This window comes from Octopus sinensis, linkage group LG3 (genome assembly GCF_006345805.1).
Source record: "Octopus sinensis linkage group LG3, ASM634580v1, whole genome shotgun sequence".
Lineage (NCBI taxonomy): Eukaryota > Metazoa > Mollusca > Cephalopoda > Octopoda > Octopodidae > Octopus > Octopus sinensis.
The window spans coordinates 56508229-56536088 of NC_042999.1; the positions used below are offsets into that span (position 1 = coordinate 56508229).

The 27860-nt window shown below is 36.5% G+C and overlaps 1 protein-coding gene across 2 annotated transcripts in view; it reads left to right on the forward strand.

Annotated features, from left to right (window-relative positions):
- Positions 1–27860, forward strand: part of LOC115209861 (cytoplasmic dynein 1 light intermediate chain 2) — an 88881-nt gene that overhangs the window by 34081 nt on the left and 26940 nt on the right. For both annotated transcript variants that reach the window (XM_036501001.1, XM_029778436.2), the window contains exons 2-4: positions 4508–4581; positions 7346–7462; positions 12098–12328. In XM_036501001.1, coding sequence (XP_036356894.1) covers positions 4508–4581; positions 7346–7462; positions 12098–12328 — 422 coding nt within the window. The remainder of the gene's footprint in view (positions 1–4507; positions 4582–7345; positions 7463–12097; positions 12329–27860) is intronic.

The following is a 27860-nucleotide window of genomic DNA, read 5'->3' on the forward strand; positions in this document are numbered from 1 at the left end:
AAATACCGCCAAGTTTTTTGCCATTTGCTAACAATTCTGCCAGCTCACCGCCCTAAGAGGATGAATATAATGAAGAGTGATATAGGGAAGAATAGGGGACAACTGTAAAGATTGGATAGGGTTGAGGTGGGGGTGACCCATGATACATATTAGTTGGGGTATTGGGGAGAGGAGATGACTGACAGTGCAGAAAGAGGATGGTGGAGAGATGCAGAATAGGAATTGTGTGGTGTGTATGAGAACTTCCATATAAACTCAGCATGGAGGGTAATTTAATTTAATTTTTTTTTTTTTTTTTACTCTTTGAATACTTTTTAATTTAATTTTAAAGTAATAAAGGTTTTTCATTTTGAAAGTTAGTATTTGTTTCATTTTGTGTAAATATGAAATAACTTGTTAAAAGTTAATTTATAATTTTGGAATTGTGGGTTTTTCGGCACATCATAAAGCTCTAAAGAATAGCATCTAAATATTGGATATATTTCACATTCTCTTAAAAGTTTATAAAATTCTTAGATTATAATTATTGTATGCCATATTTCTTTTTATTCGTATGATAGGAAAAGTATATTTCTAAAGTTACCTGTTATATGATGGGTAGCACCCTGTTATATTTAAATTCTGCTACAGTTTTGACGTTTGCTGTTCGTGTTTCTAAGAAGTATAAAATCTAATAGCTAAGTCTGTTAATAGAATCTTTTAAATTTAAACTTTTTTTGAGCTTAAAACAGGAAATACTACATTCTTTGAAACCATGGAAATATGTTTGGGTGATCATTCCAAATGGGAAGGCTAATTAGAACTTTTGTTTACATACCATGATCTGTTATTTCTGTTACTTTAATGGACAAAGGCATTTAATTTGACCGTTTGTAGGAATTTTGTGATTAGTTAATTTAAATTACTGTCAGGATTTAATTATGCCATTTAACTGACCAAAGTATCGGAGTGAGTCTTAGAATTTTTAATGTTGACTGAAAATTTCCCATAAATACAATGGAATTTCACTTCATCGCTGGGTAAAAACAATTTATGGCATTGTGTGTTTAATGTTCAATTATAAGGTAGTAAGAAAGAGTTGAATTGGAAAGAAAGTTTAATGCAATTTTGTAATGGTGGTGGTGGTGGTGGTGGATGGTTGAATTCCAAGAGGATCAGATTAAAGGTATCAAAGAATTTGGTTACAGAGTTGAAATTCCGCCAAGCTTCATTTCGCCTTACTTTCTTCCAGATATAAAATATCTGGTAGACAGATACTGCAAGAAGCCTACCTTATATACATACTTGTGTGTGTGTGTGTGTGTGTGTACCCTTGCTTAGATGTTACCTGATGATTGTAAATGACCCTCATTGTCGTACAAGTGAGGTTGTTTCAAGTCCTCTGTGAAAACCTGTCTGGCCATGGGGGAAATATTACTTTGCTTGCGAACAGGTGAGGGTTGGCATTAAGAAGGGCATCTAACCATAAATCTACCTTAATGTTTTGACTCATGCAAGCTTGGACATTAAATGGCAATTTTTTATATATATATATATATATATATATATTTCATAGTATCTTGATAGGGTCATTATACCAGTTAAGTAATCGATTATTTGATTAATCCTTAGGTCAATCAATCAGTTAAGTTCGTCACTCCTTCCGTTGCCATTTGTGACCTCATCAATATGTTCCCTTTACTTGGTCTGTCTGTCACCTCTTAAACACCAAATACAAAACCAGCACACAAACAACTTTTTTGTTTTAAGTATGTGTATATATACCCATGTAGTTATGCATGGTTGTACTGGAGCGTTTGTATGTTTGTGTATATATATATATATACATAAATTTGTCTTTTAGCGACAACAGTTACGGTTTGATACAAGACTAAAAAAAAAAATCTATTTATTATAGATTGTGTGGAGAGAGGAAATCTATGTACTTAGTGTGTTCTATTGCACAGCTATATTTACTGCAGGCTATTATTAATACTCTATGCATAATGTATTTGACCTATTTCCACATACACACACACACACACATATATATATATATACATACATATATATATTATATGCACCAGCTGGCGTCAGCTTCACTAAATTTTTATTTATTTTGTTTTTTGTTATTGTCAATGCAAGTAGGTAATTCTCATGTGATGATTTCTTTGTTCCATAATTTTCTGCATCCTTGGTTGTTTGGTTCTAAGAAAGTCAAGATATATTATTCTGCAGTTAGTCTGGTTTAGCATTTTAGATATTTGGTCTAAGAGACAGATTAATCCCTTTGTTAGTATATTTCTATTGAAATACACAACCTTTGTAAATTAACGAAGAATTTTAGTAGAATAACATTTGTCCTGATTAAGTTGGTGTTTGGAACTTAAATTTTGATGATCTTTAGCCCTTTTGTTACCGTATTTCTGTTGAAATACGCCGCCTTTGTTTCAATTTCGAAAATAATCCAGATTTTAGAAACCTGTCTGCCATTGAATGGTTTCGTAATACGAAATTTTGATGGAAGATTTTAATTTAGAATAATTGTAACCCTTTAGCATTCAGATTTCTTTGTCAAATATAATGCTTATTAGTTATTCACATTGTTTTTAATTAACCTTGCATCATCTTCTAGCTTTCAGTGATGTGATTCTTTTATTTGTTTGTCATTTGGCTGCGGCCATGCTGGAGCATCCCTTTTATATTTTTAGAATGATATTGTAGGGGGTGCAAGAGGCCAGATCTGGTCAATTTTCACATGAAACAGGTAGAGTATTTGGACCAGATATGGCCAATTTAAATTCTAAATGGTTAAAGAGAAATTTTTTTATCGTAGAACCGGGGGCAGTCTGAGGAAAAGTTAAGACAAGAAATTTATGATGTAGAACCAAAAGTGATTTCAAGCAGATTGCTATTACTTTTCTCAATGTTGTTTTAAACTCAGATTAGTCTTAATCAATCTGACCTATGATCTAAGGCATGCCAACTGTGACCACTCTTCAGTTTTGTTAAAGTATATACCTAGGACTACTTTATTCAGTCATTTTTTAAGGTTTATCTCTACAGATTTTCTATAGAAATTTAGCCAGCATCTGCATATGTCTAATGTTAATAATGCCATCAAAGATGGAAAAATAGGTAATGGGGGTATATGCATATTTCAAGACTTATTGCTCTTTCGTCAGCACCACAAACCCATTGCTTAAATAGTTACTAGAAGATATTGCAGTATAACATTAGGGGATAGACCAATTTTACATGACAGCTGGTATGTACATATTTATTACTTGTAGGGACACTGTGTTTTGTTATGCAGCCATAATATGCTACAAAGTATATTAAACGCTTTATAAGAAAATACTGTGCCTTACCACATTAAGAACAAATTAAATTTGTAAACTGAGGTTCCACTGTGTGTGTGTATGTAATTATAATCATGGGAAAATTGTAATTTTTAATCTAACAGTAATATTTCTCCTTTTTACTCGAGTTTTCCTTTTTTTTCACAGTATTTGGTTGTTACTTGGCTTAACAGTGGCACCTCTGTTAGATTTGAATTTGAATTAACATCCATAAACTCAATGTTACCAATCACAAATCTTTGTCAGAAATTGGAGTATACAAACGTATTGATTATAGCATCTGAGAGAAAATTATTTTGTTACTCTCCTGTATATATTAATTTTAGTTTCATAGGTAGGCACTGGATTTGAAATATTTTAAAGGCAAAATAGAGGATTTCATATTTCTTGTTCCTTTCTTGGGGTCATGAATGACCTCAGTCAAGTAGTTGTCTTGGGATCAAAAACCCTATCTTGTTGAAGCTATTATTTGCTATTATAAAGGACAAATTGTTTTAGATTTATGAAGTTGTAACATCTTATATTTTATAGAGAAAAACAACTTGTTTTAAATCTCTGAGTGAGAGATATACAATAACAGTACAAAATAGTAATGTTTATATGCCAACAGAACATGGCAGTCATAAAGGACGATATTACTGTTGTTATAGCCCCCAGGAAAACATTTTTTCCAGCTAGCTATCAACACAGTCCGTATTCATATAGTATTCGCAAGGGAGGTCATTGCTCCCATTATATTGTAGTTTATTACAAATCAAAAGTTTTCATTTAGTTGTTTCAGTCATAGGACTGCAACCATGCTGGAGCAACACCTTGAAGAGTTTAGTTAATTATATCTTCAGTATTATATTTTTAAAGTCTGATACTTATTCTGTTGGTCGCTTTTGGCGAATTGCTAAGTTACAGGAATCTAAACAAACTAACACCAATTGTTATGAGATGTGAGGACAAATGGATGTGTGTGCACACGAATATATGATGGGCTTCTACAGTTTCACTCACATGGTATTTTTCAGCCTGGGGCTATATTAGAAGTCAGTTGCCCAAGGTGCTATGCTGTAGGACTGGATCCAAAACCAGACAAATTTTTTCCCATTTCCCATTTTTATTTCTATACTGTTGTAATATCTTTATGACTAATGAGGTTTTTTTTTTTTATTTTTCAGGGCAACCATCTTGAGCGAAGTTCAGTCAAGTTCAGCTTCTAAGTTATCCAACATTAAATCAGTCCTTGTAATTGGTTTGTATCCTTTATTATATTTACTGTCATAATTGAAACTTTTGTTACATGCTTTTTTTTTATATATAAGAATCTATTATTAGTTTGTTTGACGATGACCAAGGACATCACATGGGAGAAAATAACTAGGCATGCTGTGTCCAGCTGTGACCAATCGGTCCAATGCATGCTCAGAAGGTTCTGGTCTTAAAGTAATTTGTGTTTTCTTTGCACCTCTGCAATCCTGTCCTGTGTTGGTTTAGGAGAGGTATTAAGGCTGGCTGCCAAGGTGTACCAAGCAATTGTACTGCCTAAGCTACTGTACAGTCGGCAAGACTTGAATGATTTACGAATACTCCCCCCCCCCGGAAAAACCCCAAAGAATCTAAAGAAGTATCAATTACAAATATCAGTTATAACTTTCAATGTTGTTGCGTTGGTTAATAAAGCAGCAGACATTTGTATTAGTAGTGTAATGTTGAATTAATTCTGGCTAGAAAAAAAAATTTGTAGATCATCTTCACTTTTCCATGCTAGCATGGGTTGAATGGAGTTTATTGACAGATTTTCTATGGCCAGATACCATTCCTGTCACCATTGCTCACTTGTTTCTAAATAACATTTCTTCATGGCTGGGCATGTTTGTGCAGACTATTGGAATAAGTGACACTGCTTGTATGATGGTGACACTGACAATTATCAAAACTATCACATAATGTCTAGTCAAGGAGATGCAAACATACATACACACATGCACCGAAATCATTTGTCTGTTTTCCATGCTGGCATAGGTTGGACGTTTAACAGGAGCGGGCAGGGCCAGGAGTCACACCATAGTCTGTTTTGGCAAGGTTTCTACAGCTGTATGCCCTTCCTAATGCCAACTACTTTACTGAGTGTACTCGGTGCTTTTTTACATAGCACCATCATTGACAGGTTCACCAAGTCCCTTGTTAGACAAGAACCCCTCAACTGGGAATGGGGGAATACTATTGAGTGCCATTTGAGGTCTTTGAAGTAGAGAGGGGACAGATATAGATATCTTGCTATAGAGTAGGTACATAGATACCCCAGATGGAAACGTATGTATGATGGACTTCTTTTCAGTGTCTGCCTTCCAAATCCGCTTATAGGGCTTTGGTCAGTTGGGACTCAGGGTTAGTGGAAGACGTTACTCTAATGTATTCACATGGTGGGAGTGAACCGAAAACCATGTAGTAAGGAAGCAGACTTCTTAACCATGCCTGTGCCTATAGATGAAGGCCTAAAAATGCTTGTTTCTAAGCAACACTATTAAAATCTAACAGAAAAACAAATGTAAAAGAAAGTGCACAAAAATGCTTTATCTTAGGAGTGTTTGTTAAACCGGTTTGCTTGGTATCACATTTTGGCATTCTTCCATATATAGAGCATACCGTATTGAAGTAGGTGAGCTTTCTTATGTTGTCGAGAGTATAAACTGGTGGTAATATTTTATTATCGAAATAGATCTGCTCTTAAAGACTTATCTGACCCAAAGTTAAAGCAATCCCTCTTTTCTTTGCCATTCAGTTTATTAGTTCTCCCAATTCTAACTTTATATATGACAATAGATAAGAATTTAGATTTCAAGCCTGAGGTTTGTGTCTGAGGAAATTGCTGGAGTAGTAAAGCTTTCTTTCTAGTTGTTTTTTTCTTTTTTTTTCTCTGTCTATTAACCTCATTTTTTGTGTACTATTTGTTATTATTTTGGTGAACCATCTCCTGAATATATATAGAGGCACCAACACGACTGTGTGCTTAAGTTTGCTCCCCACCCATAAGGCTTTGGGTTTAATCCCACTGTGTGGCACGTTGGGCAAATGTCTTCTCCTGCCCCTTTGTGAATGGATTTGATAGATGGAAACCGAAAGAAGCCCATCGTGTGTGTGTGTGTGTGTGTGTGTGTGTGTTGTGTGTGTGTGTGTGTGTGAGAGAGAGAGTATTTGTCTCCTTGTCCTGACCCATGATAGTTATAAATAAGTGTCACTATCTTACAAGCTGTATCATTCATTTCCAGTATTCTGAGAAAATGGGTGTGGGTTGGTGACAGGAAGGGTATCCAGCCATAGAAAATATGCTTCAACAAATTCCATCAGACTCTTGTTGGCATAGACAATGGATGTTGAAACAATATCTTTTGGCTACAATTGAACTGAGACACAAGATAGTCTTAAAAATCTTAGGCTAGACAGAACCATTCTAGGTTCCAACTTTTCGTAAAAACAATATATATTGATTTATGTAGATCACATGTCTTTTATATATAGTTTCATCATTGTTTTAACTTCCACTTTTCCATGCTTGCTTGGGTAAAACAGAATTCTTTGAGGTAGAATTTCTACATAATTTATAGCATTGCCACAAGGTCATATTTGGTGAAAGGTTGTAGTTGAGAGATCTACCTTGTATTTATGTTATCAATTCTGAAAGAATGAGAAGCAAAGTTGAGTTTGGAGAAGGATTTGAACTTGGAATGTAACCAAATACTTTAGATGATTAAGGAATCGATCACAGTATATTGTGGATAGAAATAACATAAGATCAATAACCTGGAAATCAGTACTACTTACAGTATTAACTCCTTGCTAATTTGTATATGGAATCTAACTTCACAAAATATGTTTTTCTTAATATATCTGAAAATGAATGGAGTTAGAATCATGAAAATTTGTGAAAATGGCAGTAAAATGTTGGTATTTGGGTGTGGTTTGTCAAAATTAGGATTTCATCTGTATATTTAATGCTTTTTTTTTTTATATTTCAGGTGACACAGAATCTGGTAAAACCACATTAATTGCAAAATTGCAAGGCAATGAGGACCCTAAAAAAGGTGCTGGTTTGGAATATTACCATATTGATGTCAAAGATGAATACAGAGATGGTAATGTCTTGGTTGTTTTGTTTCAATTTTATGAAATTAATATATTTTTTTTTGTAGTCTTTTGTTCCAAGTTAATTTCTAATTAGCACAGAGACTGTATTAAATGTCATTAATTAAAACAAACTATCGCACTGGACTTCTATGACTGTTATGGCAGGATTTTTACAGCGGGATGCCCTTCCTAACACCAACCACTCAGCAGATTGGACTTAGTGCTTTTCCCCAAGACACCTGAAGAAGGCTGGAGGGTATATCAGCTGAAACGTGTTAACAACAAACAAGATAAGGACAAATATCTGTCGAATGTAAATACTGTAAATAAAGATGGTGTATTTCAACAGAAATAGGGTTATGGAGGAGATAAATTGGCTTTGTAAGCTAACCTTGGCTGTAGTTGCTATTTTCATTTATTTGTTTATGCTATTACACTTAGAGAAGGCATGAACATCTCAACTTGTAACCATTTATAAAGTCCTAGAAATGGCTCTAATTGTCATCAGTAATATCTTGTTTTCAGGTGGCCCCACAATGAAGCAATAGCACTCGTTTGACAGTAAAACAAAGTAACATTGTTATAAGTATTATATGTATGTGTAATTTATATCTTGAAGATATATTTCTTTGTAACATGAACAAGTTGCAAGTAAAAGAATCTAAGTTATCTGGGTAATTTGTATTGATGGAAATATGAAGAAATAAACAACTGTTTGTTTATGGTCAGCAAAAACATGAATCTATTTAATCATCATCATTTAACATCCGTTGTCCATGCTGGCATGGGTTGGATGGTTTGACTGGGCTGGCACACTGGAAGGGTGCACCAGTTTGATTTGGCATGGTTTTCTACAGCTGGGTGCCTTTCCTAATGCCAACCACTCTGAGAGTGTAATGGGTGCTTTTAGGTGCCACAGGCATGACACTGGGTCACATTTATGTGCCAATTTGCGTGACACCGGTATGTCTCGACTGCTATTTTGCTCAGCTTGATGGGTCTTTTTCTCAAGCACAACATAATGCCAAAGGTCTTGGTCATTGCCTCCATGAGGCCCAACGTTCAAGATATTCTTTATGTGCCAGCATGGGTGTACTTGGCTTGACAGGCCCTCTCAAGCACAGCATATCACCAAAGGTCTCGGTCACTAGTCATTGCCTCCATAAGGCCCCAAGTTCAAAGATTATGCTTCATCACCTTGTCCCATGTCTTCTTGGGTCTACCTCTACCACAGGTTCCCTCCACAGTTAGAGGAGTGACGGAGAGAGGCAATAAAAGCAGGGTTATAGTGAGAGCCAGTTATGAGATAATGGGGGAGAGAGGTACTAATGAGAGCTATAAATTTACTGGTAAGAGAGAAAGAGATAGAACAAGTGGTGGATAGTTGTAGAAATGGTCGCTGAGATGACAGTGACAGTAAAAGTGTGACTCTAGATGGAGATAGGTGGTAGGCAGCATAGACAGGTATATTTGCTGGTAAGAGGAAGTAGATGGGTATTCATATAAATGTTTGATGCTAAGATACTGTGGAAATTGGTGGTTTTGGTGTAGTGAATAGAGATGAGAGGGTATTGAATAGGTTAGAGGGTCAGAAGATGGAGACATAACTCTTCTGTTACCATATTTTTATTGAAATACACTGCTTTCATTTCAATGATTTTGAAAATAATGATTTTAATAAACTATTAAGCTGGTATTTGGAACAGACTGTTGCCATGCCCCAGCATGGCCACAGTCTAATGACCAAAAACAAGTGAAAAAGAATGAAATCTTGAAAAGTTTTAATTCAGATGACTTTACCAGAAGTTATCAAAGAATATGGGGTGATCTCAAGCAGGATAATATAAAAAATATTGTGTTCAAACTGGACTAGAGGCTCAGATGTGTGTATATAGAGACCCCCTTCAATCATGAATGACCATGGAATTGCACCTAGAAAGTTCCCTCCCAAGGCACAAGCCCAAGCAAGGTTGTTTATGGAGGACCAGCAGTCACACATGCATACCAGCCTCCTTTCTCCATGCCACTGATGTTGTTAAGGCAAAGGCCAATACAGCTTGGCACCTGTAATGTTGCAATTAATTCCTTCAGCTGAGTGAACTGGAGCAAAGTGAAATAAAGTGTTTTGCTCAAGAACACAGCACAGAGCCCAGTCTGAGAATCAAACTCACTACCTCATGATTGTGAGCCTGATGCTCTAACCACTGAGCTATGCACCTTAATGTGTGTGTTTGTGTGTGTCTATCCCACCTTCCATCATGACCTCCATTCTGATGTCATTTTTTATAACCCAGACATATAGGTTCTAAACACTGGGGTACATATGGCATTAACAAAAATTTAAATATCCCTATTTTTGATCTGACATAAATGTAAAGTTGAAGATCTAAATGTTTATAGTAGTGCCGGTGGCACGTAAAATGCACCATCCGATCATGGTTGATGCCAGCCCCCTCTGACCCCTGTGCTGGTGGCATGTAAAAAAGCACCCACTATACTCTTGGAGTGGTTGGTGTTAAGAAGAGCATCCAGCTGTAGAAACACTGCAAGATCAGACTGGAGTCTGGTGCAGCCTCCTGGCTTCCCAGACCCCAGTCAAACCATCCAACCCATGCCAGCATGGAAAATAGACGTTAAATGATGATGATGATGATAAGCCAGTGATTATAGTTTGTTACTGCAAGTTAAGTTTGAATTTCTAATGAATTAGATTAACTGTTATTTAGTGTTTGGATGGCATTTTAAATTGACAACTTTCACTTTCAACAAAAGTATTATTTAGGTATATAATTAGTGATATTGAAAGACTTGACATTTAATTAGTTCTATGGTTATATTCTGTATCATTGAGATTTAAATTGAAGAGTTTCACCAAATTCTCAGTGATATAGAAAAGGTTTTCTTTTCATAGAACTTTGGACTTAATATATTTAAATAGTTGTAATAAGAAGAATGTACAATTATTTTTTAATTAATCAAACTATGGTATAACACTTGAGATGGATTTAAAATATGAATTTAAAACATGCTAGCTAATAAGTTGATAAAAGTCGAATAAGTTTAAAATTTTTTTTAATGAGAATTATGTACCATTAAAATAGTATGTTGTATATTATTGTGGCACTCCATCAGTTATGACAACAAGGGTTCCAGTTGATCCAATCAATGGAACAGCTTGCTCGTGAAATTATTGTGCGAGTGGCTGAGCACTCCACAGACATGTGTATCCTTAACGTAGTTCTCGGGGGAGATTCAGTGTGACACAGTGTGACATGGCTGGCCTTTTGACATACAGGTACAACAGAAACAGGAAGAAAGAGTGAGAGAAAGTTGTGGTGAAAGAGTACAACAGGGTTTGCCACCACCTCCTGCTGGAGCCTTGTGGAGCTTTAGGTGTTTTTGCTCAATAAACACTCACAATGCCCGGTCTGGGAATTGAAACCGCAATCCTACAACTGCGAGTCCGCTGCCCTAACCACTGAGCCATTGCGCCTCCACTATATTGTATATCAATAATTTATAATCAGCTATGTGGTGAAAGTGTCATGGTAGCCTATTTGAAATGTGTACATTTACATTCAATGAAACAATTGTATTGGAATTGTGTTAATGACCACATCATAGATATACAACACTTTCTGGCTCTTTAAATATGTCACCTGCTTTTCTTCCTAGGTGCATCATTTCTTTGATTAGCTTCCTGTTAATCATCATTGTTTAATGTCTGCTTTCCATGCTGGCATGGATTGGACGGTCTGATATGGAGCTGTCCAGTCTCCAATTGTCTATTGTGGCATGGTTTCTATGGCTGGATACCCTTCCTAATGCCAACCACTTAACAGCGTGTGCAGGGTGCCTTTTACTTTCCACCAGCATGGGTGTGCTGCTTCTTTCCTTGAACTGTTGCTCTCTGGAACATTGTCTTCTCCTCCTCTCATCTATGATATTTAGTCTTTTAAGTTTTCTGTCAGTTGGCAACTTCTGAATTTGTAGGCCCCTTCTTACAAAGTAAATCTATGAATGTAAAGGTGTGTATGTGTCTGAGTTTAAAATTGGTAGGATGTTGAGCATTACAAATATAAAATTATGTATTCAATTCTTGAACTGGATAATACAAACAATGTGTCCTTGATCAAGGCATTTCATTTCACATTATTCTGATTCACTCAGATGAAATTCATACCCGCCCAATGGTGGTGTAGCGTTCTCTTCAGCTGTTGCATCCTGATTGTTCTGTTGGGTGAAGGGTAGGAATGCCATGAGTGTGTCCGTCTACTTGCAACAACACAGGCACTTGGAAACAAAAACATCATTTAACATTTTTCCATGGGTTAGAGATAATTTGACCAGAGCTGTGCCAGGTTCCAACCTGATTTGACTTAGTTTCTATGGATAAATACCCTCCCTAACACCAATCACTTCACAGTGTGCCAGGTGCTCCTTATGTGGCACCAGCACCAGTGTTTTTTTACGAAAGCTTGTTACATATTTACCAAGTCCTTCTTGATTCCAAGTGATGGTTGTAGAAATGGTTTCATGATGAACTCTTGGTTTCAGATAAGTGATTTATCAAGTAATTGCAGCTCAGAAATAATACCCTTAATTTTTGTGTACTAATTTTCATTTTGTTCTTTTGTCTTCAGATCAAACACGTCTTGGTGCCTGGATCCTTGATGGGGACACACAGCATATAAATTTATTGAAATATGCTCTCACGGAAGAAAACTTCGCTCACACCTTAGTACTGTTGGTTGTATCAATGGCTCAGCCATGGAATATTATGGACTCGTTACAAAAATGGATTACAATACTTAGACAGCATATTGAAAAACTAAAGATTCCAAAGGATACTCGACACAAATATGAACAAAGTTGTAAGTAGTGATGGTCACTTTCACTTTATTCGTTTGAATTTTATGCAATCTATCATTTTATATCCAGGTGTGACTGTTAGGGTTTAGAAGTTTGCTTTCTAACTTCATGGTATTTTGGCCAGCCTAAACTTTGTGAAAGGATTTGGTAGATGGAAACTGAGTGAAGCCACTGTGTGTGTCTCCTTGTCTTGACATTGTATGACAGTTGTAAATGAGTGTCTTCATTTCCAAACATCATCATCATCAAAAACAGAAGTAGTTTCTTGTTATAGGGTAGATACATAGCTTCTTGCATTATAGATGAGAGAGTGAAAGTGTCCAGGATTGAGTTGAAAAGAGAGAGAAATAGCAGCAAAGGTATGAAGTAAGAAATGAATGGGGTAGAACAGCAAGTGTGGGAGGGTAGTGGTTACAAGAGTGTATAGTAGAGTGAGTAATGGTTAGAAATGAAGAACGGGTGAGAGAGGAATATAATGAAGCATAAATATTGAAGGATGATTAATAGGTCCTAACATTTCAAAAGCCACTTTAAAACAAATATAACAAAAGACAAAAAATTATGTGTGCAACAGCTTAATGCTTCGTATATGTTAATACTACAACCTGTAAAGACATATTACAAAGACATTATATGAAGTACAAGGCAGCCCTCATGTTGATGCAATGAAAGAAAAAATACCCAATCTGTGCAGTCTGTAAGGTGGTTGGTGAATCAAAACAAATAACTTTGGGTAAAGAGGCCCCTTTAATCTTGTCATGAACATAATCTATTTAGAACTGGTTGGCTGACAAAATGCACCTACTGTAAATCATCATCATTCATTTAGCGTCCGTTCCCCAGGTTCAACTGGGGTCTGGGGAGCCCGAAGGCTGCACCAGGCCAGTCAGATCTGGCAGTGTTTCTACAGCTGGATGCCCTTCCTAACGCCAACCACTCCGAGAGTGTAGTGGGTGATTTCATGTGCCACCGACACAGGTGCCAGACGAGGCTGGTGAACGGCCACGCTCGGATGGTGTTTTTTATGTGCCACCGACACAGGTGCCAGACGAGGCTGGCAGACGGCCACGCTCGGATGGTGTTTTTATGTGCCACTGACACAGGTGCCAGATGAGGCTGGCGAACGGCCACGATCGGATGGTATTTGTTACGTGCCCGCAGCACAGAGGCCAGTCGATGCGGTACTGGCTACGGCCACGTTCGGATGGTTTTCTTGTGTGCCACCAGCACTGGTACCACAGAGATACAAATTCCATTGATGTTCATCTATTTTGGTTGATAATAGAAAGGTTCTACCCCTGCATGCATGTATCACTGGCACAAGTGCCGTCATGTATACATGACGGCACTTGTGCCAGTGACATGTAAGAGGCACCCATTACACTCTTGGAGTGGTTGGCATTAGGAAGAGAATCCAGCTGTTGAAACCAAGCCCAAATCAGACTGGAGCCTGGTGCAGCTCTCTGGCTTACCACTTCCATTCAAACTGTCTAGCCCAAAGGATCCCAACCAGGGTCCACAGAAGCTTTAAGGGGGTCCATGAGTAAAAAATTATTTGTGGGTCCATGTATAAATTTTGTTTACTAGGAGAGGTATACCTATATTTATTGAAATTTTCAAGATATGTATTTGGAATTTATATTATGAATATAACAATTGTTTCATTACTACTTTTTACTAACCTACAAACATTGTATTTCAAAAATTTACATGTGCATATATGGGGTCCACGGATAAGATAGCTCTCAAGGGGTCCACAAGCAAAATAAGGCTGGGAAGCCCTGGTCTAACCCATAAATAGTTAATACTTCATTAATTTACCATATCTACTTCATTTGCTTTTTTAAATTTGAAGTTTAGCACTTTATTTTTATTGAAATATCATTTTACTGTCCAACTTGCACCAGTATTGAAACCTGGACATTAAATGATGATGGTATGTTATACTCAGCATAATAATCTAGAGCAACAGGGTTTCTCAACAAGGGAATATAATTTTGGTAGGGGTAAGTATAAACTAGGTCCAGAGGGAGTGAATTTACTAGTTTCATCATCATTCAGTGTCCATTTTCCATGCTGGCCCTGGGTTGGATGGTTTGACAGGAGCTGGCAGGATCAGGAACCACACCAGGTTCCATAGTCTGTTTTGGTTTCTATAGCTGGATGCTTTTCCCAACACCAACCACTTTAGTGTACTGGGTGCTTTTTACATGGCACCAACAGGATCACTGGTGGAGGGAGTGGTATTGAGGAGTGTGACTTTGTGCCAGTTGAGAGATCTCTTTATAACAGCCAAACAAATTTTGCTGGATCATGTAGATTAATTACCCGATATCATTCACTTAGCAGAATACCTGAATAGCTGTCCTGACCACCAGTACAGTTGCTTACATATGGACCATTAAGACTTTACTGCAGGTCATTTAAATTAACAAATGCTTCGACTTTGGCTTTTTTAAAATTTACTTCATTTAGCAACAGAAACTAATTTTTCTCACAAGAAAATATTTAGAAACTACCTGTGTTGGTGCCATGTAGAATGCATCCTATTATATACAGTAACCCCTTGTCATATTGCAGTTTATTATTTAAGCTTACGTCTATTCCTCTGGTGTTGTTTTGTATTTATAATAAAATAAATATATACAAATTATAAAAATAATTTTTAAAAAATGCAATAATGTTTCTACTTTGTGGATTCACACCTATCGTGGGGGGCTTTGGAATGTAACACCGTGATAGGCAAGGGCATCCAACCATAGAAACTATGCTAAATCAGATGGGAGCCTAGTGCAGCTCCCCAACTTGCCAGTCCCTGTCAAACTGTCCAATCCATGTCAACATGGGAAACATGCTCAGTGATGATGATGATTTTAAACAAATTATAAATACACTGAATACTAAAATATCCATTCTATAATGTGTTGAGAAATATTTTTAGTAAAAATGATTATTTAATAATAAATTTAAAATGAAAAAGTGAAGTTAAGAAACAATTTTTCCAAGTTTGTCTGTGGTGGAAAGTAGGATTTTAGCCATGTGCTAAAACAAAGAATCCTTTTGAACATAGAACATGATGATTTGCAGTTCAATATAATATTTGTGATCTTATCCATTCCTACTGTGCCTATCCTTCCTATTAAGAATCAAAAAAAATCATGCATTAAAGGTTTTTGTATTTACTAAGAATTTGCTTGCATTCTATAATAGCTAATTTGTTTTTGTTTTTTTTTTAATATATTTTTTTCCGTGCTAGCATGGGTTAGATAATTGTAGTATTAACCCATTCGTTACCAACCTGGTTGAAACTGGCTCTGGATTTGAATACAAATGTCTTGTTTTCACAAGTTTTGAATTAAAATCTTCCTCCAAACCTTAGTCACAATTTATGTTCCTAACACTAGCTCAATGGTAACTAAGTTATTTTACTAAATTCTTTGTTATATTTAAAGTAATTGAAAGAAACAAAGAGCATCTCAAAATAAATATGGTAACGAAAGGGTTAAGGCATTGTTTTACACAGCCATATGCTTTTCTTGTCACTAATCCTTATGTTTTACTAAAAAAAAGAAAAGAAAAAAAAAAGATATTTCTCATTTTACGCATCTTCAAAAGTTCAGTTTCCATCTACCCAGTTCACCGAATGCTTTATTGTCAGCCTGGGACTGGAATAGACTCTTGTCCAAAATGTTCTGTAGTGTTTCAAAAGAAAACTACACAGTTATACCAGCCCCTATTTGTAAAAATTTTATTCTTGAAGTTGTATGATAATCCCTTCTATCACAGAATTAAAGCTTTTTTTTTTTTTTTTATAATTCTTTTGTAATAGGAATAACTCAACAGATCTGTAAATGAAGAGATTTGCATGTGTCTCTGCATGACAAAGCATACAATTTTGTAAAACTAATTAAATGAAGGATCATTTACAAAGAATCTCTCTTTTTTTATGGTTTAGTTATTTCAAGCTTTGGAGAACTGAGACTTGTAGGATTGACTTGGCTTATATTAAATCCTTGGAAACACGAAAACATGGGTGGGAATGAACTCCCAGAGTTTGAGGTGATTAGTGTGGAGTCTTAGTGATAGAAGACAGATGGGAGAGGAGTGTTGTGTAGGGCTTTCAGGTGAACATAATCTGCAAGGAATGGAGGTCATTATAGTAGTGATAGAATAAGCAAACAGGTCATTTGTGTTGGATGTTGCTGTGGAGGAGTCTTTACCAATACCTTGGAAGACTTTTCAGATGCTGTCTAGGATGATTGTATGTGTAGCAGTAGCAGCATTCTAGATACCCAGTGTGTAGTAGTCCTGGCATCATTTAAGGTACCTGTGTGTGCGGTGACACCATTCCAGATTTGGTAACAGTATTTTGTTGGGGCTCTTATTTGTTCATTATTTTCTGATCCTGAAAATGCCCAGTATTATCTGTTATACACTTTATTTAACCCTTCAGCATTTAAACTGGCTTTTTCCAGCCAAATTATTCTTCCTGTTTTATGTTCAAACTGGCCAAATTTGGCCTCTTGAACCTACCCTACAATGTCATTCTTAAAGTAAATGACTGTGTCATCAATATCTCAGAGCTACAAGATAATACATGAGTAATTCAAAACAATGAATAAATAAGCATCACACTCGACAGAGTAATCTAAATGCTAAATGGTTAACTCTTATTAGTATTATCTCTTGTTATGGACCTTATTTGACTTCTGTTTCTATCCAATCCACTAAAAGCAATATATTTTGTCTTTCTCTGAAGATCGTAATCTCTTACCATGTGTTTGATCTCAAAAGGTGTAAATTTCCTAGTTGCTTCTTCTCTCCACTATCTCATTTTGTAATTGCTTTTTTGTGAAATTACCTCTAATTTAGTCTTAGGTGATAAAAAAAAATACCCACTTAATGACAGGTGTGTTGGAATTTAGGAAATAACGTACCATTGGTAATGAAAAGCAATGTCAAGATATTTCATGTTGATTTAGAATAGAAACAGGCGCAGTCATTTAGAATCTACATTGTAGGTTAAAGCAGATTTATTTCATTACTATGTCCTGTATTTTACTAATTGTTCAGTTAATTGCTGCCAATGTCTATCATTTGTCTTTCACAATTCCTGCTGCTGCTGCTCTCACCAATCAATATAAATTTTACTACTTTTGTTTTATTATTAAACATATATTTCATTTGTTTGTTTCCACCTCTTTTGTAAACAGTATTTTATATCTTATTTATTTAAAACTTCTGTCATTAAATTACTGGTAAGCAATGAAATACTAAACAAATATATAATATCAGATCAAGAAATTGATATTTGCCAGTGTCCTGGCCACATAACCAATAGTGAGGTACTAAAACAGTACCAACTGGTAATATTGATATTGTAGATGATAAAGATTTTTTTTTTCAGTGATCTTCTTTGTCAGGGGGTGATTATCTGTCCACCAATGTTTGATGCATTAAGTCAGTGGTTCTCGACCATTTCGTTTATCCTATGAACCCCCATGGTTCCAGTTTTACTTGGATGAACCCTCATAACCATTTGATGTTTAAAAAAATTCTATTTTCATAATTAAATATTATTATTAAGAATTATATAAAAAAAAAATTTTAATTTATGAGCAATAAATTAGTTCTACAATGCACAAAAGATTTTAACAAAACCTTTTGTGGACCTGAATCAGATGGATTGGACTGGAATGTTCTTTTTTTATGCATTTATTACTTTATCCTTTGGTGGATGGGGATTATAAATTTAGCTACTTCATTTCTTTCCCTGTTTTTCCCCCATCTTTTATCTTTTTGCTTTGCCACCCAATCCTCCTCATCATCATTTAACATCCATATAGTGTACATGCTGTGAACTGTGTGCATAAGCAGTATACTGGGATCACAAGCAGGTTTGACAGTGAATAAAGATTTCAAATGTGGCAGGTGTACAGGAGTAGTTAGCAGAGCAGCAGTGAAATATATTGTTTTCAATACTTGGAAGGATTTACTGGAGTAATTGATAGCCTCTGTTACCTAGGTAACTTTATCAGTAGTAGATGAGGGTGCTGTGAAAATATAGTAGCCAGAATGAAGAAAATTCAGGGAGCTATTAGCTTTACAGGCAGCTAGGGGATTCTCTCTTCAAGCAAAGGGCAGATTGTTTGTTGCTTGTGTATGGAGTGCAGTCACTGCATGGTAGTAGAACATATGCACTGAATGCAGGTGAAGTGAAATGAAGCATGTATATTGTGTGTGTGAATGTCATGGCAGAGACAAGCTGAGAGATAAACTGGGTGTCGGAGGAAAAGAAAGCTTCAACTTAACACGCTACATGACCTCAAACCTGATAGAATTGGATTGTTATACATGTCGTCATAAACCCCTGCCGATCAAGGGAATTGAAACCTTATCAAGTCTGATATTATCTTAGTTAATTTAAATTGTTGTCAGTTTAAATGTTTATTGTCAACTGTTGAAACAACTGACTTAACTGTAGTAAAATTTGAGCTGGTTAATTTGAAGCTATCTAAATTTAGAAGTGAAATTTCAATCCCGTCACAACACATTTACTTAAAATTGCTTGCTTCCTCTTTCTCTCTCAGTTCAGCATTTGCAAAGTCGGTGAAACTAAGCAGCTTGTCTGAGTCATTGCTGTGGACAGATCAATGATTATAGCTCTCTTTCCTGTGTGTTATGTCAATACCTCACCCAGCATACATGGCAACAGACGGTCACTGTTTCTTCTGAAATGGCCAGTTTAAATCTATTTTCTCAGTTTGCCATAGATTTTATTACTAGCTTTCTTCTACATATTTTTACTTTTTTTTTATTTTTTGGGTGGTGTCTCATTTGCAATTGTAAAAACTTTGTTTATTTTTACTGAATAGTTACTTTCATTTTTTAAACTTATTGTACTGGCCATGCTGGGGCCTTGAAAGGGTTTAATTGATCAAGTCAACTCCAGTATTTTTTAAAGTCTGATTGTATTGATCTTGTTTTGTCAAACTGCTAAATGCAAAGACATAAACCAACCAATACCAGTTATCTACTGGTGAAACATCCATGCATAAACAGTCTTTTACATAGTTTTTTGACTACCAAATTAACCAACAAGGCATTTGTCAGCCAGGGGCTATAGTAGATATTGGCCCAAAGTACCCCACGGTGGGGGTCTTAATCTGAACTCGTCTAGTGGCAGATTGAACTTAGTGCATGCATGCACCTACACAGGGTATTATTAGGAAACATTTTGGGATTTTCAATGCATTAATCCTTTCGTTACTGTATTACTTTTGAGATGCTCTGTGTTTCTTTCAATTATTTTGGCATGTGAAAAACAACATTCAAGCATGGTCATTGCCAGCGCCGCTGAACTGACTCTCGTGCAGGTAGCACGTAAAAAAAACCCTTTTGAGTGTGGCCGTTGCCAGAACTGCCTAACTGGCTCTCGTACTGGTGGTACATAAAAGCAACCACTACACTATGAGTGGTTGGCGTTAGGAAGGGCATCAAGCCATAGAAACTTTGCCAGATCAGATTGAGCCCGGTGCAGCCCTCTGACTCACCAATCCTCAGTCAAACCGGCCAACCTATGCCAGCATGGAAAGTGAACGTAAAACTACGATGATGATGATGATGATAACAAAGAATTTAGTAAAATAACTTAGTTATCATTCAGCTAGTGTTAGGAACATAAATCACGACTAAGGTTTGGTGGAAGATTTTAATTCAAAACTTATGGAAACCAGACATCTTTACTCAGAGCCAGTTTCAGTTGGGTTGGTAATGAAAGGGTTAAGTTAAACTCTTCAAGACAGATACTGTATAAACTCTCAGTGAGCCATCATTCTAATGAATTAGCCAGTTATAAATTTTTGCTTCCCTACCACATGGTTTTCGGTTCAATCCTATTGTATAACACCTTGGGCACGTATTCTAATATAACCTCTAGGCAGCTAAAGGCTTGTTAGTGAATTTAGTAGATGGAAACTGGAAGAAGCCCCTTGTGTGTTTGTGTTTATTTCTCATTGTCTTGGTATTTGTAAATGAATGTCACTGTTATACAAACAGTGCCATTCATTTCCAGTATTCTATGAAAGCATATTTGGCTAAGGGAAAATATTACCTTGCATTGAAACAGGTGAGGGCTGGCAATAAGTAGGGCATTTGGCCTGGCAAATCTGTCCAGTCCATGCAAGCTCAAAAAAGTGGATGATGATATTGGAAAAAATTTTCAGGATCCATCCTCCCCATGTCTCTTGGCATTACTTTACATGGTCTTCAGTAATTTGAGTAAATGTTTTAATTTGTGCAAGAAATTATTTTCTACTTTTGACTTCATCATTTAATGCCCACTTACCCATGCTTGCATGGAGCGGTGTGGTTTCAGTGAGACAGATTACTACTACAGCCAGTTGCCTTTCTTGTTGCCAACCCCATTTTCAGCTAAAACTATATTCACCAAAGACTGGCCACAACACCATTTGTATGGTGCTGATGCTCATTCACAGCTATTAAGCAATGTTAAAATAAGGTCACACAGTACATAAGATGGGTTTCTTTCAGTTTTCTCCTCCTGCATCCACTCTCAAGACTTTGGTTGGTCTAAATCTATAGTAGAAGACATTTACCCAAGGTGCCCAAGAAGACATTTGCCCAAGTGAGCCTAAACCTGAAATCATGTGGTTGGGAAGTGAATGTTTTCACACAGCCAAACCTGTACCAGTGGTTGGCATTGGGAAGGATATCCAGCTGTAAAAACCATACCAAAATAGACAACTGGAACCTGAACATCTATCAAACTGTCCAACCCATGCCTGCATGGAGAACAGACACTAAATGTTGATGATATACATTATATTTCAAATTCTGATTGTCATCAAACACCTTAATCAAGGATTGAAACCTCTACATCTGCCTGTGGTTTAATAGATACGAGCATTACACTCTTTTAAGAAATATTGGTACCTTGTTTCTGTCCAGTTTTGAGATCTTGTATATGAATAATAAGATGTTGAAACTTTGAGATTTCGATGCTGTGATTGTATATCTTAAGAATGACATTGCAGGGCAGGTGTAAGAGCCCATATCTTGACAGTTTGAATATAAAACTGGTAGAATATCTGGGCCATATATGGCCTGTTTAAATGCTAAAGGATTAAACACACCAACACCGATTGTCAAGCAGTGTTGCGACACACACACACACACACACACACACACACACACACACACACACATATGATAGGCTTCTTTCAGTTTCTGTCAACCAAATCCACTCACAAGACTTTGGTCAGCCCAAGGCTCTAGTAGAAAATACTTGTTGAAGGTGCCATACAGTGGGACTGAACCTGGAACCATATGGTCAGGCAGCTAACTTCTTACCACACAACCACAATTTTCTAAGACCTAATTTCTTTTCCTATCAAATTCCAATATTCCATTCTCTTTGAATCTATAGATGAGTGGTTCTCATTTATGTCTACTGACAAGTGTCTAACAGCAGTTGCTTTCATTGTTCTCTTAAATACCAGACTGTAAATACCCTTGGGTATTTTTTCCAGAGAGTATTGAATAAAATGTCTTGAATCTGTTCTGAGTTCAAATCCCAAAGAAGTCAGCTTGGCCTTTCATTCTTTTGGGGATCAATAAACAAACTACTAGTCCTGTACTGGGGTCAGTTCATCCTTATTTCTCCTATTGGTATTTCAAAGGTCCAGACTTGTCTCGTAGTGCCACCCTGATTCAACTGGAGAATTAAGGGTATGTGATTCTATGGAACACTTGACTACAGTAATTTCTTACCGTATCACAGTTCCCCTATCATGGCTTATTATTTAAGCTTACGTCGATTCCTTTGTGGTGGTGTTTTGCTTTTATAATTAGATATATACAAATTATAAAAATATCAAAAACAAATATACAGTGCTGTTTCTACTTTGGATTTTTGTTTATCACAGGGGGTTTTGGAACATAACACCTGCAATAGTCGGGGGTTTACTGTACTTGGATATTAATTTCACAATTAAAAGTCCAGTTAATCTAACACCTGAATGTTCATTGTTGAGACCAACAGTAGGGAGGTGCGAGGAAGAAGCATTTCTACCAACTGGACATTCTGCACCACACCTTTTATATATTGTCTACCAATTCCATTAAGTTAAATGTAATGCTTATTCATTTATATTGTCTTGAATTAGTCCTGTATTATCTTGTAGCTGCAGGATTCTGTGACTTGGTAATTTTTTAACTACATTGTAGGGTTGGTGTGAGAGGTCAGATCCCGCCAGTTTGAACATTAAATCAGGTAGAATATCTGAGCCACATACTGGCCAGTTTAATTACTAAAAAGTTAAACATGACCCAGCTTTCAGATGTTTTGGCCCAGTCTTTCCCACTTCAAATATTTTCTAAAACTTTCACACTTAATTTTTGCCAGTCTGTAGATTGTTTAAAAAAAAGTACAACTTGGCATTGATACTAATTCCTACTCAGTGTTTCAAGCACAAAATGGATATTGTCCCTAGTTCTAAGAGACAAACCTCTTGTTTTAACCCTTTTCCTACATTTCTGTTGCTGCCCTTGTTTCATAATTTTTTAAATGATGAATATAGTAAAGTAACTTTACCATTATTAAAATGGTACTTGTAACTTAAAGGAACATGGAATTTGAACTGAAATAATCATCGTTTGATATCTGTTTTCCCTGCTGGCATGGATTGGATGGTTTGACTGAGGTCTGGAAAGCCAGCAGCTACACTGGGCTCCATTCTGACCTGGCAAAGTTTCTACAGCTGGATGCCCTTCCTAATGCCAACCACTCTGAGAGTGTAGTGAGTACTTTTTTTGTGCCACTGGCATGGGAGTCAGTCAGGGGACACTGGCATCAACCATGTTTGGATGATGCATTTTACATACCGCTGGCATGGGAAAAGTTTTTAATTTTAAAAACAGTTTGTATTAGCAAACCAGGGGCAATTTCAGGCAGATTGGTATCAAAAAGGTTTAAGTGACCTAAATTAAAATCTATCAATTTCTTGTTAATTTATGTTCCAGAGACCAGCAACAGAGTATTTGAAAAGAAATATGGCAATAAAAGGTTAAATGCTATACTTATTCCTAAATTTGAAATTTTGGGAAATCTCTACAATAAAAATACACACTTTTGTATCTGCAGCCCCTTAGTAAATAGTAAATGACCTATGTTTAGTGAACCAGTTGTTGCTGTTAATGCGGCAAGTTGTTTCTAGGTTTCATTGATTTTTGTTTGTTTATCCGCTGTGACCTTTCCAGTGAAAGGAACTACAGGTTGATTGAATGTTACAAAGCTAATAGACTCTAATTAATAATATTTTACTGTGTCTCTCTTCTTTAAACAATGCATGTTAATTGCATTTGTTAAAGAATTTGATTTATGGTGAATTTGAAGGACAAATCATTAGAAAGACTAGTCCCTGGAAATTGGCCAATTTATTGATATATTTTTTTAATCAGGCGTGGCTGTGTGGTCAAGAAATCTGCTTCCAACCACATGGTTTCAGGTTCAGTCCCATTGCATGGCACCTTGGGCAAGTGTCTTTTACTATAGTCTGGGCTAACCACAGCCTTGTGAGTGGACTTGGTAGGTGGAAATTGAAGATTTGTGTGTGTTTGGGACTCCTTGTTTTCATGTTTTATAATGGTAAATGAGTGTCATTGTCATACAAATAGTGTCCAATATTCTTCAAAGACCCGACTGACCAAAGGGGAATATTATTTTACTTGGAAGGTGAGGCTTGGTGTCAGGACATTTGGCCCAAAGAAAATTTGCTTCAAACTCCGACTCCTACAAGAACAGAAAAGTAGGCATTAAAAGATTAAAAAAAAAAAAATTCAAAGTAACCCTAAGTCTTGTTAGTGAGGAAGGAGAGAGACTAAACTATAGAATCTTAAAATGCAAAGGCCATTTGGTGGTTTAGTCCCAAAACAGTAACAGCAAACACCACCCATTGTTCATCTAGTGACTTTTTTTTATGACAAATGTAATTATGCGCGCGCGCACACACGCACGCACGCATACTGGGTGCAGCGAATAAACTGTCGTCTAAATTATGCAGAAATGAAAATAACACTAACATTTCAGTTTAACAGTTATATTTACCAAAATTACATTAAAATATCTTGAAATACTAAAGAGTAAATTTATTTGATAAAATTACCATTGGCTTCAACCACGGCTTCCAGAGGACTTGAGAATCTCCTGCAACTCTTCTGGACGATCTTGTTTAAGTTGGTAAATGCTGCCTTAATCCTTGCCTTTAGTTCATCGTTGGTGTTACAAGGAGTTTTGTTGGTCTCTCATTCAACTACACCCCACACATGATAATCAAGGGTGTTGCAGTCTGGGCAGTTAGGTGGCCAGATGTTAGGGGTGATGTGGTCGCAGAAATTGTCTGACAACCATGACTGGGTTCTCCTGCTTGTGTGGCATGTTATTTCTTGGTGGAAGTTTTTTTTTTGTTGTGAAAACTGACAGAAAACACTGTTATTGTGGAATGAGAATGCATAGTGTGAGGTTAAGCTACTAGAAGCTGTGTCACCCATTCCTCTCTGTGTGCTGGTTCCCTTCCACTGGTGATTGCATCTTCCAGTTAACATATTTTGGTTGAAATACACTGCTTTTATTGAAATTAAAGTTAAATTAACTTTAAATGAAAAAGATAATGAATTTGTTGAAATAATTATTAACCCTTTCGTTACCAACCCGGCTGAAACTGGCTCTGGCTCTTTAGTATAAATGTCTTGTTTTCATAAGTTTTGAATTCAAATCTTCCACCAAATCTTAGTTAAAATTTAGCTTAATGATAACAAAGTTAATCTACTAAATTCTTTGTTATATTTAAATTAATTGAGAGAAATACAGAGCATCTCAAAATGAATACAGTAATGAAAGGGTTAAGCTGGTGTTTGTAACACAAATTAACATGGAATTTTGGAGGATTTTTATATTTAATTTATTTCATCTTCATTGTGGATCTTGACAAGGTTGTTTAATAAGGCTTACAAGTTTTGGAAGAAGGAAATTCTCTGTGGCTTCTATGATGGTCAGCACTTTAACTGGTGGTAGTGGTGGTGGGGTACTTCAGGAACATTTCCCTTGGAGCTGGTTTAAAAAAAAAATTTTTATTGTTCTTTGAACCAGGATTTCATTATATCACTAGACATTGGTAGCATTGTGGAATAATCTAGTCTAAGTAGTTTGTTCTTCACACAGTAAAATGTTGGCTCAGTTGCTTGATGGTTTAACAGATTATCTAAGTCTTCTTTAACCCTTGTCAAATGTTTTTTTGACAACAGATTAGTATTTCCAAACAGTTCTACTGTTTATGCCAGTGGTTCCCAACCCTTTTATTAAAATGAGTTTTCCCACGGACCCCTTTTAGTATGCCTGTCCTGATGTGTGTGTGCATATATATATATACACACACACACACACACACACACACATACAATTGCAGTGTGGAAGGTGTTTATAAGCCATTTAAGAAACACAAAATCCGTTAGATTAACTTTAACATTTAAATTTAATTTGTCAAAATATTTTGACAAATTAATAGGTAAGACCTATTACAAAAATGGTTGGTCGTAGCCTTCACATGTGTGGGGCTTTCGAGCATGAGTTTGCAGCCATCATACACACACACATCATCATCGTTTTACATCCGCCCTCCATGCTGGCATGGGTGAGACTATATATGAATATATATATATATATATACGCACACACACACATTTTTTTTTTTTTTCTGTCATTTGACTGTGGCCATGCTGGAGCACTCTGTAGCCTAACAATTCGACCCCAAGACTTATTCTTTGTAAGCCTAGTACTTTATTGATCTCTTTTGCCAAACTGCTGTGTGATGGAGATGTAAATGCACCAGCATCAGTTGTCAATCAATGGTGGGGGAACAGGGACACACACACGCATATATATATGATGGGCTTCTCTCAGTTTCCGTCTACCAAATCTGCTCACAAGGCTTTGGTTGGACCAAGGCTATAGTAGATGATACTTGCCCAAGGTGCCACACAATGGGACTGAACCCAGAACCATATGGTTGATAAGCAAGCTACTTACCACAAGTGGTGCTGGTTTGTTTACATTCCCAAAATCTAACAGTCTGACAAAAAGACTGATTGAACAAGTACCAAGGCTTTAAGAATTAAGTACTAGGATTGATTTATTTGGCTAAAACTTCAAGGCTGTGCCCCAGCTTGGCCACAATCTAATGACAAACTTTTTCTTGTTAATATTTAATGAATGGACTGTCTTCCATAAGATGGCCATTCAGTTTCTGTGAACCACAGGTTTACAGTGGTTCGGATTTGTCCCAGTTGGTCATCCATAGTATTCTACATTCTATTGTAGCCTTACATTTTAACTGTTTCTTCGAAGGCCACCAATATAATTGAACTGACGGCGGCGAGCTGGCAGAAATGTTAGCACGCCAGGCAAAATGCCTAGTGGTATTTCGTCTGCCGTTACGTTCTGAGTTCAAATTCTGCTGAGGTCGGCTTTGCCTTTCATCCTTTTGGGGTCGATTAAATAAGTACCAGTTAATCACTGGGGTCGATGTAATCAGCTTAATCCCTTTGTCTGTCCTTGTTTGTCCCCTTTATGTTTAGACCCCTGTGGGCAATAAAGAAATAAATATAACTGAACTGTTAATCATGTGATGTATTGATGATGGGGTTGGGGTCGGAGGATTTACTCTGTTGAATCCTCCCTCAGTGAGTTTGTAGTAGTAGCAGTAGCATCATTGAATGGAGTGAGTATAAGAACACCAAACTTTACATTTTACTTCTTCTCTTCACAACAATTGAATTTGACATTCCTACATTCCATAAACTCTCTTCAGGTTATTGACCAGCTTGGTTGCTGTTAATTGGTTGTCTGTCCATTGACTAGGGGAGAAGAAAGGGCAGGAGACAGCTGTTTTGACAGACTAGTTGATTTGTGTTTTTCTGACTCAAGCAACTTCTACTTTTAAAAAAAAATTATCATATAAGAGCATCTTGGAGTACATTCAATGGAAATCACAAGGAAGGAATGGTTTTGTACTGGTCTGAAGAGTTTTGACCTTTCACCAATATTCCCTTATAAGAAAGGTCCCATTTGTTTTATTCAAAATATTACAGTTGTTTTGCTGAATACTCGAATGTTGTCTTTGAAAGGTTCATCAGCCCTTAAGGGGTTTTTGTATTTTTTTCAGGAGTTGTTAACAGATCTGTTTATATTGTAATAAAATTCCACGTATTACTTATGGTTATAGATAGGTATATATATATTTCTTTATTGCCCACAAGAGGCTAAACAGAGAGGGGACAAACAAAGGTATTAAGTCGATTACATCAACCCCAGTGCATAACTGGTACTTATTTAATCAACTCCGAAAGGATGAAAGGCAAAGTCGGCCTCAGCAGAATTTGAACTCAGAAAGTAATGCGGTACGAAATACCGCTAAGCACTTTGCCTGGCGTGCTAATGATTTTGCCAGCTCACCACCC